Raw genomic sequence first — 13,068 nt, 5'->3', positions numbered from 1 at the left:
ATAAACTTCAATATTAAAAGGATAAAAACATCCAAGTTTATCCAAAAGATAAATATCATAACAAGATAAGATCATCCAAGTTTATCCAAAAGATAAATATCTTCTTTTATCCGTTTAAAATACGGGTCTTCATAGGTACCATTTGAAGGGGCTAAAACAGGACCAAGCCCTTTGTCCCTTGCATTAGACATGCTCTTATATAAGAAAAAGAACATTACTTGACCACCGTAAAGAAAAAAGAATTTAGGGTTTCATTCTGTAGCATGCTAATACAAGTCCTTAGTTCTCTATCTTTTTGGCCAGACATCATGAGACATGGGGCACCACATACGGCTTTGCCAACTGTTCGTACCACTTTGCAAAACCCAAGGGAAGGTGTCGTATAGTAGTGTAGCTCGGAAGTCCGAGTGTCGTTTTCACAGAGAGCGGTGTAAAGAAAATAACAAAGATGAAAAAGAACAATTGTGATTGAGAAGTAGATTTAAGCAAGAGTTGATTTAAAGAAAAATTAATTGATTAAAACACTGTTGAGGCCCAAAAAAGTCACGAGAAGCCCAAAGACATTTAAAGCCCGATATAAAATATAATGTTGGTCATGCATTAATCCAAGCTTTATTTTGTGAATTAATTCATTAAATAAATAATAGTGTCCATGCCATGCGAAGCCAATAATACATTTTTCATATATCAATCACTTATCAAGCTCACATGAACCCAAGTCATGTGGTTTACGGGGCTTGCATGAGGGATTGTGGTGTGGAAGGTTACGGAGGTCCACAAGGCCCACGGAAGCCCTTGGATAATGGAGACTTTGGGCTAGCTACTTGGGAGCACCAAAGTCCAAGCCCATTACTTAGAGTTCTCCAAATGTGGGTAAGCAAATGAGATATTTTCCAAGCATTTCCTTTTATCCATAGGAAAGAGTCATTTTCCAAATACCTAGCTTTACCCATTGGAAATAAGTCTTTTCCAGCACTCCCTATTACTCGTTGGAAACAAGCCTTTTCCAGCACTTCCTATTACCCGCTGGAAACAAGCCATTTCCAGCGCTTCCTTTTACCCATAGGAAATAATCAGTTTATGGTACCTAGCTTCACATGCTGGAAAATAGCATGCCCCAGCGCTCCCTTTTACCCATTGGAAATAGGCTGGTTCCAGCGCCTCTCTTTGCCTATTGGAAATAAAGGAAAACCCCCACCCTCTATAAATTAAGAGGCATTTGCTGGGCAAAATCAGTTTTCTCTTGGTGGCTGCAAGCTTCTCAACAACCATGAGAACTCATCTTCCTTCCTCATTTCAGCCGCTGCAAGCGTTCCAGCGGCCATCCCAGCCATCAACCTTCATCCTTTGGCTGCTGCAAGCATCCCAGCAGCCATCGACCAACACCTCTTGGTTGCTCAAGCACCCTAGCAACCATCAAACCATGTTCCTTCCTTCCAAGCTATAAACACCATAGCCTTCAAACCTCAAGCTTTTCCTCCCATTATCCTTCTCTTGAAACTCTTAAATTCATAAAGCCTCACCAAGCATAACTCCAAGCTTTCCCTTCCATCCAAGCTATAAACACCATAGCCATAAACAACAAATTATCAACGCCCAAACTCAAGCATATCCAACACCAAGCCAAGCACATGCATTCTCATTTGCTAAACTCATGGATCTTTAGCTCCCACACTCCAAGCTCTCATGCCAAGCTCACATAATCTCAGTTCAACATCATGTTCAACTCTTCGTCAAGCTGCCGGAAACGTCAGAGCAAAACACACAACCACTGGAAGAAAAACAAAGTACTCCCCTGGGACTTGCTTCTCCCTCGGGATACTTTGGGCCTAGTCCTCGCTAACTCAAAAAAAAGGGGCAACGAAGGCTTGATCCACCACTCTATGACGGTCCAAGAATCAACAAGCTTATACGAGCCTTCCGACGAAAAAGACCCCAACAAACACTAAGGCATTGGGGTTCCACTTTTAACATAAGCATGCAACTCTTAATAATTTGATCCACAAAATATTTTCCAATGTAGTTGTTCAAAATAATTAAAGCTCTTTTTAATTTCCTTTAGAAGTATTCTAAGCATAACTTGTACCATTGGCAACAAACTATCAAAAAATAAACTTCATCAAAATTCTATTAATCTTTAGTAATTCTCTTCGCTTTTAAAAGCATGAAAGTTTTTACTACACAATGGGAAAAACATGATTGAACCCATGAAATAGATTATCAAACATTCATCAATTAATTAAAAAAGAAAACTACAAATTCCATTTGAACAAAAACTACAAAATCACATTAAAGCTTAAGTTTGGATCAAACTAATGAAAATTACATACTCATATTAAAAGCTTTCCCCCTAGCCTTAGCTAGGGAGTTAGTTCCCCATAAAATAAAACTAAAACAGAAATTTAGAACTAGAAGAATTGGAGGAAGGAGAGAGAGCTCAAGAGAAGATTGTGAGCTTGGTGTGTGTTTTGAAGCTTGAAGACATTTCTATTTATAGGGCTAAGAAGGAGGAACATCATGATGAATTCCAACACCACCATTCTTATTCCAATACAATCCATAACTCCCTGTTCACCCGTTTTGATTTGTTTCCTGTGATGGTAGGGTAAAGTTCCCCATTAATCCAAAGACCATGGTTGGTCAATAAATTAACTTTCTTTGTGTGTCGAGCGTGCCACCGTTAGCAATTTTTCAATTCTAACAGACTTGAGAGTAAAAATAACTTGCGCCCCAAGCTATTGACTTTTGAACAAATGATTGTGAATTTGGGTGAGGAATATCTCCCAAGTAAGTTCTTTTCTATGCCTTAGACTGGTAAGGACTTCACAATTTTTCACAGTATAAAACTGGTAGTTCTGGCCAGAATGAACGATAACAGAGTGAACCGCTTTCAGGCAGAACTCCCCTTTACAGAGCTTAAAAAGGGAAAACTAGCTATAAAAAGACAAAAAGAGGGTTGTGCTTCCATTTTTGTCTGGGTAGACGCCTCTGTTCTAGGCTGGACTGGGTACGCCTGTGCTGGACTGGACTTTCAACAACTTCAACTGCTAGGCTTCAGTTGCAAATCGATACCAAAGCTTGAGTTTGGCAGAGCTTTAATCTATTTCAAGCCCTGGAAGGCTTTTGGATGGGCAGAACTGGGATTCCTCCAGTCTGAAAGGGGCAGAAGTGGCTGGACTTTGAACCGGAACTGTACTGTGGTACCTGTGCTGCTTAGTCAGGGCTCTCCATAAATTTGTCGAGGTTTTTGTATCTGTGAAAAACTCAAACTCTGCTTGCCTTGACTTTGCTGAACCAAATTTGTAACGAGAGAAATCTCGTTTTGCTATTTTGTGAACTGGGATTCAAATCAGACGCAATGTTCTAGCTGTCTTTGCTGGGAAAAAGCAGGATGATTCTACAAGCTTGTCGTGAAGCTCTTTGAGATTGAAATGTTTCAGACCTTGGGTCTGTTTGAATCTGTTTGAAGACTTTCTGGGATCAAGTGATCATCTTGAGAGTTTTGTCTTTTGACTGAGTTTTTGGTTGTGTTGATTGATTGTCTTTGACTGTTCACCTCCTCTCATTCTTATAGACAATGCTGGAGTGTGATTTTTTCTATTAAAAGAAATGGGCGGCAGATTCTCTAAAACAAGATATTTCTATTTTCTAAGTGTTTAAAAAGGGAAGTTATCCTTTTGTAGCAAGTAAACCGTCAACGGTCTGTTTTCTAAAGCCATCACTTCCTGTTTTCTTCCTTTTTACGATTTCAAGACTGCTGTGATGGTTAGTTTGATCTTCCAGATGAACAACTCTCTGTATCCCACTTATCTCTTTAGAAAATGTAGTCTGCCTATCTCTTGGAAGTGATGCCTGCCGATTTTTCTGTTTATAGAAAAGGATTTTGATCCTACTTTCCCTGTAAAAGACTGGAGAAATCCTTCTGCAAAGAATATCTTCATTAACTCCCTGTAATATCTAGTCGAAATTGTTGACTTTTCAACGTCATATAGTCACGTGGGTTCCTTCTGTTTGTCTTGTTCCTGAGCTTTCGAGAGAAACGGTAGAGCCGTTTGTTTTGGGCTTAATTTGTTTCTTCCAAGGCCCAAGCCATTTGTATAGTTTCTGGGCCTTTAATTTTGCATATTTCTCTTTGGCCCTAGTCATTTGGTGGCTGTCAAAAAAAATATGGCGTGGGGCTTTTGACTTTGGACTGGGCGCACCAAATCTAGGCCCAAACACTCCCACTTCATCTTGTCTAAGTTAGTGTGGTTGGAATCAATTCTTTTTTGTTTGCTTCCATCCCATACTTCTTTTCCTTTCTTCTTTTGGCATGGGTGTGGCACTTCATGCATTCTTTTCAATTCTTTAGCTGCTGCACCTCAAGCTTTCTTCACATGGGTTTTCAAAGGTGTTCAATTATGGCTGCCTTTTGCTGCCAACCCATGTGGGTTTTCTTTTGGTTGATGGAAAAAACGATTTTTCTGAACCAGGCTTGGTGTAGGAAGGCCTGAGGTTTCAATATATGTCCAATGGGGCTCAAATTTGGATATGTCATAATAGACACCCATTGGAACAACTTTTATGAAGAATGTATTCCCATCTGAGTAGTACAAGTATACGTTTTGGGCCTTACAAGGTGACTTCCGGAAATGGACTGGAATTGGCTTCATTTCTTTTCTTTCTTTTCTTTTTGCTTCACATGCATGCACATTGTTTCTCCTTAATAGCTCCAACATGCACCTATATAAAATCATGATATTAGAATAGAATGTAACAATTATTGCCCAATTGATAAGAGTTTGGGTGCCACTTCAAAGAGAGAGAACCAAATAGAGAATTCAAATGAATTAGCCTATATTTCAATGAAGTGCAAATGGATTCGTAAAATGCAATGGAACATTCTAATTGGTGCAAAAATCAATAAAACAAAGTACTAACACATATAGATTAGGGATAGAAATTGTAATAATTATGTGTTTATCACCAACCAGCAAGTTCTTGAAAAACAACATATCTCCAGGCTTTGCAAACTTTGCTAACGGATATACAATCAGTCAGAGGCAGTAGCTCAAAGATTATCTCAAGGACACCCCGAGGAAGCACTGCCCAATCGCCATTACTAAACTTATGCCGCTTCTGTCTTCTATTTGTCCTTTGACCATGCGTTTTTGGATGCTCCTTACCCAACATCATTGACAACGTTGTCCCAAATTTCTCTACTTGTCTACAAAAAGAAAGCTAATAATATGATATCCTATCCTTAATTATGTGAGAAAACAGCAAATTTAGTTTTAACAGTTAATCACAATAATCCAACCAACTTCATTAAACATCAACGCCCTCCCTGATTGCCACCACCACTTCCTATATTAACACACTAGCAGCTGAGGATTGAGATCAGCAATCATCTCTTCATTTATATAATTTGCATTGTATTTAATCCCTTACCTGCGCACTACAAAGCTAAATACTATAACAAGATTGGATCTGAGTGACTGTGGTCTTTGTGAAGGGGTCCAGGTATTTATATAATTTGCATTGTATTTAATCCCTTACCTGCGCACTACAAAGCTAAATACCATAACGAGATTGGATCTGAGTGATTGTGGTCTTTGTGAAGGGGATATTCCGGGTGATAATGGCTGCCTGTCCTCTTTAGTAGAATTAAAGTTTAGTGGAAACAATTTTGTTAGCCTTCCTCCAAGCATATTAGATGTCTTTCTAAGCTTAGGTTATTTCGCGTGAACATGTGCCAAAGGCTTCAACAATTGCCCCATCTCCCATCAAATAGCACACTATAGACATAAACACAGACAATTGCACTTCCTTAAAAATGATATCAGGTCTGTTAAAGTGGAACAGAAACGGAGAAATAGAAATGTCTGCTTTTACTTTGTTTTCTTCCAATTGCTTTGGATTGGTCAACAATGAAGGCTGCAATAGTTGAACACTTCGAATGCTATGGAGGTTCCTTCAGGTGCTCTCTCTCTCTAGCCATATAATCCCACCCAAACTTTTTAAAAAAAAAATCTTACGGTAAAATATCCACCTAAAGTGGGGCTCTCTGGCTTTTGCCACATGCATGGCTACCTATCCATGCCTTGGTGGACGATCTGGATTCGTTTGGATCTCTCTCTCTCTCTCTCTCTCTCTCTCTCCTGAAGTGGAGCTGTCTTGCTCTTGCCACATCACATGCATGGCTAGTTATCCAAACCTTGGTGGACGGTCTGGATTGTTTGGTGCTTTCTCTCTCTCGTCCGGTATGGAAGACATTTCTTCAACAAAGACTTTTCACTTATTAATTACACCTTGAAAACTACATATAATTCTATTTCTTGTCAACGGATGACAGTAGGTTTCTTCCCACCCCTCCCCAGTTGATATCAGAAAGAAAAATAAAAGTTGATTTACCGTTCTTCACCTGAATGACGATTGTATAAAAACACCTATCAAATAGGTAAACTTTCTCTTTCATATATCGGACAAGATTTTAACCAAAATATCAGCGGTGTGGAAATTAATACCATTTGATCGTTTGGTCATTGAAAACTAGATAGTATGATGGATTTAACATTTTTGTACAAAACTGAAGATGTACGCAATAATATATGTATTAATCCCTTATAGAAATGTCATTTGAATATCGGTTTCTTAAATTCCATGGTCGTCATTTGAAAAAGAGATATTTGTAGAAATGTCACCTGAACTTATACATCAGTTTCAATTTGTCATCTAAAAGAAAAATTTAAGCAAAATGTCACCTTAAGTTTTCAAAATCCATGATTTGTCACTTGACTTTAACATCATCCAATTTTCCATCCATTTTAAAGGTTGTTTTAGTCTTTCCAATATGTAAACTGTCTTTTTTATATAATTTAAATATAAAGCTATGTAAACCCTCTTGCTTGGAAAGACTAAAATACCCTTCAAAATTGATGGAAAATTAGATGATGTTAAAGTCAGGTGACAAATCATGAATTTTGAAAACTTAAGGTGACATTTCGCTTAAATTTTTCTTTAAGGTGACAAATTGAAACTTATGTATAAGTTTAGGTGATATTCTACAAATATCCCTTTGAAAAATTGCGAGACAATAATTTTCCACTGTCCTCCGCCTTCCCTTATCTTATGGGCTAAGGTGTTTAGTAAAATGTCACATTGATCGATTTGCAATGTGGAGGACTATAATGATGATTTTTGTAAATCTCAAAGACGATTTGTGATAAGAATGTTAAAGAGTTACATATTCACTCAAAATTATTATTTGGAGGAAAAAGGTAGGGTCATTAGAGTCAACCCCTCATTGTTCACTTGTAATGTAATCCAAGTGTGCTCACTCTGTTAGTTAAAACTACTCCTTTCATCATTGTTGAATGGAGAGGTTTGTAAGAGAGCTATTTAGTCATTTTCCCTGATTTTGATGAAGAGAATACTTTCATAAACAAAGAATGGCTATATGATAATTGTTTGGTTCTATACACAAAATCCATGTGTGGACTAATTGAATGCCCCGGAACCGTTACACATGGAAGAGACTAGAAGATGGATTTATACTATACGATATAAAAATTAATAAATAAAATATTTATTATAATATGAATATGGACTCTAATACCAGAGCAAAAGAAAAAAAATATCATGTTCAATTAATTGAGATGAAGCCTCAAATTTAAACTAATTATTTTGTCTTTGCAAGGGGCTTTTAGCTCAAGTGGTTTAGGAGGATTATGGTCAGTTTGGCATTGCTGTGTTGTGAAAATAATCTCTTTCAAATTTGCTGCATGAGAAATCAGCTGTGAAGGAAAGTAATATGGAGTTTGGTACTATATAGTAAAAGTGATGTTAGTACAGAAATCAGTTTATGAGTGTTTAGTAAATTTTTATGCAAAAGTGTTGTGGAATGTGTATAATGACTAAAAAGGACATGACGTTGAAATGGTTTATTTATTTATTTAACTCTGTGGTAAAATAAAAACACTTTCACTTTTGATCTTTGTACAATTCTTTTGTTTATGTTTCTTAACCATCACAGCTTTAAAATTATTTCAATCATGAAATAAATAAAGTACCGTATTGAAAGTTAATATTTGGATGTTAAACTCAACATATTCCATTCATAATTAATGTAATGTCAATAGTATGATGAAAAAAAAAAAATTAAACTAATTATAAACACATTCATACAATTTCTCGTGAATAATTAAACTCATTAAACTTGAGGTTATATTATTTCTCAATGCTTCCATTTCTTATTCTTCTTGACTATGTTCTTGTTGTGCATAACCTTCTTCCCAATCTTTTCATCTTGGATGTCACTTAGACAATCTCCACTTCCATCTTGCTACCACCAAAATATCTATAAAGATATAAGCACAACCATATCAATGCTAGGCTTGTAATTGTGACTCACTTGCAAACCAACTTATTACCTTTGTCAATTAGCCTCAAGAGCAATTCATGCTAGTTTATACATTTCCAAGGCTAATATAAAAATCCCAGATCTAGACAAATATCAGCCATTTTCTTAAATGATTCACCTAATATAACTAGTTGCAGAGGCAGGCTAAAGTCTCAAAGGGACACTTGCTACAGAGAGAGAGAGAGATGAATGGCAAAATTCAGAACTCAAGGAAAGCGTTTTTTCTTTGCTTTCTCAATTAAGAGTATTCACAATCATATTGTCTATTTTTTAGTTAAATTTTAGCTACAAATATATAAAAGTTATTTAGGAGCTCTATATAAAATTTAAACTCCAATCATGCTCTCTAATTTAGGGAGTCATAAATGTCATAACTCTTTTTTAATTGGTCCATCTCTATTAAAAAATAATATAAAAAATAGTTAGCATAATTAAAGGTTTGAAATACTAATTAAATAAAGGAGCATTAAATTATAAGGAGCTACTAGGGGTCCTTTCTCTCTCCTCAGATTTAGGAGCTCTTAGAGGTCTCCCTATTTTAGATAGAAAGTATAGTTGGAGTTGTATTTTTCCAATTTCTCCCTAAAATTTGTCTAAGGAGGTAGTTTAAGGAGCCCATTGTACATGCTCTAACAACAACAAATACAAGCAAAAATTCATCCCAACAAAAAGATGCATTTAACACACAACCATCTTAATTAATTTTTATACCAGTGATATTGGGAAAAAGTTAATTAATTTTTATGCATTCGAGATCCTACATTTTCCTATCTCCCACTATCCCTTGTATAAAAATTAATTAATTAGTTTATATTATATTAAATGGCACTATTATGAATATATATATATATATATACAGTTATTCTCTTATCCGGATGTCCGCACGTTATTATCGTGCGGATCCTATTGTAAACAGGCAGGAAAACAGAGAGGAGTAGTACAAAATACACGGCATCCGCACGATAATAACGTCCGGATGTCCGCATAAGAGAATTTCTATATATATATATATATATATATATATATATATATATGATGGTCTCACCATTGAAAAGCCAATGTAGACTGTTCTCTGATAGGACCAGATACTTGCTAAGCCGATTTATACTAAAGATGGGATTGACAAAATGAACCATGACCCCATGATGAAATTAAGAAGTTCACACGTAGCACAAAAAAAAATTAATTATTTTCTGTTATAGAAAAATAAAGAACAATAATATAGAAATTAACACCAAGTAAACGATTTTATTTATTATTAATAATGAGGAACAGATAGATACATAGCACACATAAGCACTCAACAATTATAACATTGTTGAGATCAAACATCACTCATAGCAGATAAGTAAAAACACAAAGGATTCTCACCCAAAAAAAAAACACAAAGGAGGATAGATATAAAATGTAGTATTTATTTGTAGATTTAGAAGAGATGGTGGTGCTTCTTTCCATGAGAGTCTTTCTCTTCTTCCTTTGTCTCTTTCTTCTCATGATGCTCATGGAAGGCAAATCCACCAGACCCAACTGCAGCTGCTGCAGCAACCTCCTCCTCTATCTTGTGCCTGTGGGCTTGCTCTGGGTCTTTCCTTTCCCTGTGCTTCTCATTCTGCACATCAGATCATGATCATTATTAAATTAAATAAGAGTTAATTAATTAGGGTCTGGTATTTTAATTGTATTATATGTCTCAGCAGGACCATTTGTTAAACGAAAATATCTTTATAAGAATTTCTGGTTGTGATCCTTCACTTTTAAGAACGATCACACTGCACAAGTACTACATTTATAAATAATAAATAACTATAGCTAAGATCATGAATAAAATCAGAAGATTGATATATAAAAGGTGGTTTCATACCAGGGCAAAAACACCAGCAGCAGCAACCCCGCCCTCGCCTAGGTGCTCAAGATTCTTGTGGTGCTTCTCCTCCTTCTTGTAGTCAATTTCAGATTCATGAGTTGCAGTGACGACATATGCAGCGGTCTCATTGTGGCGGCTGCCGCGGGGTCCATCATCGGAGTAATCAGCGCTCTTGCCAAAGCCACCAACACCGCCGGGACGTCCTTCATCAGAGTAACCAGACTGAGGGTAGTCTGAGGTTTCAATGGGTCTGTCTTCATCCTTCTTGTGGTGGAAGAGGCCACGCTGGTGCCTCTCTTCAGACATGGCGGGGTATTTCGGGAATTATATGGAAAATGGGACGATGGAAAGCAAGATTATTATGAGAAGAAGAGGATTTGTGATGGTGTGAGGCAGTTGGGTGCACGGTGGTGGATATTTATAGGGCTTCTTAGATCTAGGTTCAAAACGATTAGCTGTCATTGGGTTTAGTCCTCACTTTTTTGGTTTTAGATGTAGATCCTTTGACATTTATTACTTTTTTTGTTGTGTCGATTTTACCCTTTGAGGTGAATAAGGAAAACACATTGAAAATCTAAATTTAATGCATTATTTCCTTATAATTGAATTCCAGAATTTAAATTTTGAATTTTTTCCTTGATAATATTCATAATATATGGATAAAATACAATTTAATCAATAAAAAGTAAAGACCCACATATTATACCAATCGATCAGACAAGCACCCACATTAAATTATGTACATGACATACAGGTAAATAGTGTTATTATTAGCAACAAATAATACTTAATAATAAATTATGTTACCTATAAGTTAGGAACATAAATTAGAAGACTACTTATAAGTCAAATACAAAAATAGACAAAATAAAAATGTATGTTACCTATAAAAAAAAAGGTACATAAAATACTATTACACATTGTCGAAAATATGAAACAACATATATATACCTATGCCATAGGCAATAGGAAATATGACATAATTGATTATTACCCGATTCAAGTCATAAGGGGCAACATTGGAACAAAAAATGATTTTAAAAATAAAATAATAAAAAGATTACATCAAAAAATATTCTAAAATGAATGTAATTCTATGTGGCACAAAAGTCAAAGGACTTGGATCAAAGTCACCAAATCTGAGGATTAAACCCAACTCCTCAATAGGGATTTGGATATATATCAACTTTTCTAGTATTTTTATAAGTGTGCTGGTGCCCAACTTCTTTTCCTCAGCTCTTCACTCTTTCCTGTCACATGCTCAAATATAACCTTATGTTAAAAATGGTTTGATTTTTTTAAGGAAGGGGAAAACTTTATCGATGTCACATCTACAATTTATCATCGTAAAACAAACATTTAAGAGAAATCACATCTCAAAATTTTCAAAATTGTCATGTGTGTTGTACATGCCACATATTCTAACTTAGGAATTTTGAAAAATCAAAATAACATATCTCTTAAAATTTTCTTTGAGTGACAAATTGAAATTGGTATATAAGTACAAATGACATTATAAAATTTTCCCCTAATAGTAAATATCTTAAAGTTGGACACTCTTACTTTTGTCACGTGCCATACCTTGGTGAACGATTAGGATTTGTTGTCCTCTCTCTCTAAATCGAATGTAAAGTGATAGGTAGATACCTATCTAAAATGGGGTAATTTTTTTTTTAATATTCATATAGAAATGGAATTCATTTATAGAACTGAAATAATGTATATAGAACGACACGATACAGTGGCCTCATTAAAACCATCATAGAGAACAAATCCCAGGGTAGGAAAGAGTACCACACATACACTACTAGAATATGTGGCTTTGGGCACCATTTTTATTTGTGCTCTTAACTGCAAGAGGCACAAATAACTGTGCTCTATGTCCAAAAGCCACAATGCAGCGACCTTTAAGTTGACGGTGTTTTCTATAGGGGTTTCTATTACTATAGGACACGAATCACAAATTCGTGTCAGACAATATAAAGCACGAAAAAAAAGTATTTGTGGTTGTATTCTGACAAGCTGCCTCAGTCATTTTATGAACTGATTAGACATATGTACAAAGACAGACACAACTTTAGAATCGTGCTCAATGCTATATATTTTATTTTAAAAAAAATATTACAACCCAGTTGCTCACTCGCTTAGGCTGGATTCCGCCCCCTTTTTTTTTTTCACTGAAGCAATTTACACCCAAAATTGCAAACATGAAAAAATTTACGAATAAACAATCACATTGAATTTGAAATTTCAACAAATTAGTAGATCCAGATGCTCCGAATAGCATACAAATGCAATGATAGAATATTTTCACAAGAACCAAACAACCAAATTTTGAACCAAGGAAAATCACTAAATACATCAAACTTAAGAAACCAAAAACAACCAAATCAAATAACAATAACATTAATTGAAATTCCGTAAGAGTATCACCCACCCATTCCTAAATGAAATTCAAAATTGAAAAATACGGGTTGCTGCCCTGTAGAACATCTCAGGATTGCTTGGCCTCTAATGCCTCGGTTTTGTAATACTTGGAGCATTAGAATCGTGGCCACCGTCGCGGCAACCCCATCTCCCAGTCGCCGAGAACCCATACCCACCAAAGCTTGACATCAAGGGTCTGATTTGCATTTTCCACTTCAAGGATATGGAGATAGAGGGAAAGAGCTATCAGAAAAAAAGATGAAAGGAGATGGAGTCGGTAGATTTGGGCAATAGAGTGGATCTGATTTGGAGGCAGCAGCGAGACAGAGAGAGGGGTAGATGCGACAGAAGAACGACTGGGAGGTTCTTTAGGGGA

At 36.0% G+C, this 13,068-nt stretch overlaps 1 protein-coding gene across 1 annotated transcript; it reads right to left on the bottom strand.

Annotated features, from left to right (window-relative positions):
* Positions 1-9,693: 9,693 nt before the first annotated feature.
* On the bottom strand, positions 9,694-10,634 carry LOC110747232 (uncharacterized). Its single transcript, XM_021947440.2, has 2 exons — positions 10,263-10,634; positions 9,694-10,010 (listed from the first exon to the last, which is right to left on the bottom strand). The coding sequence occupies exons 1-2, from the start codon at positions 10,569-10,571 to the stop codon at positions 9,828-9,830; spliced, it is 492 nt and encodes a 163-aa protein (XP_021803132.2). The 5' UTR covers positions 10,572-10,634; the 3' UTR covers positions 9,694-9,827.
* Positions 10,635-13,068: the final 2,434 nt, after the last annotated feature.

The sequence above is a fragment of the Prunus avium genome, chromosome 6, assembly GCF_965620075.1.
Source record: "Prunus avium chromosome 6, drPruAviu1.hap1.1, whole genome shotgun sequence".
Taxonomy (NCBI): domain Eukaryota; kingdom Viridiplantae; phylum Streptophyta; class Magnoliopsida; order Rosales; family Rosaceae; genus Prunus; species Prunus avium.
This window is presented reverse-complemented; position numbering and strand designations above follow the sequence as displayed.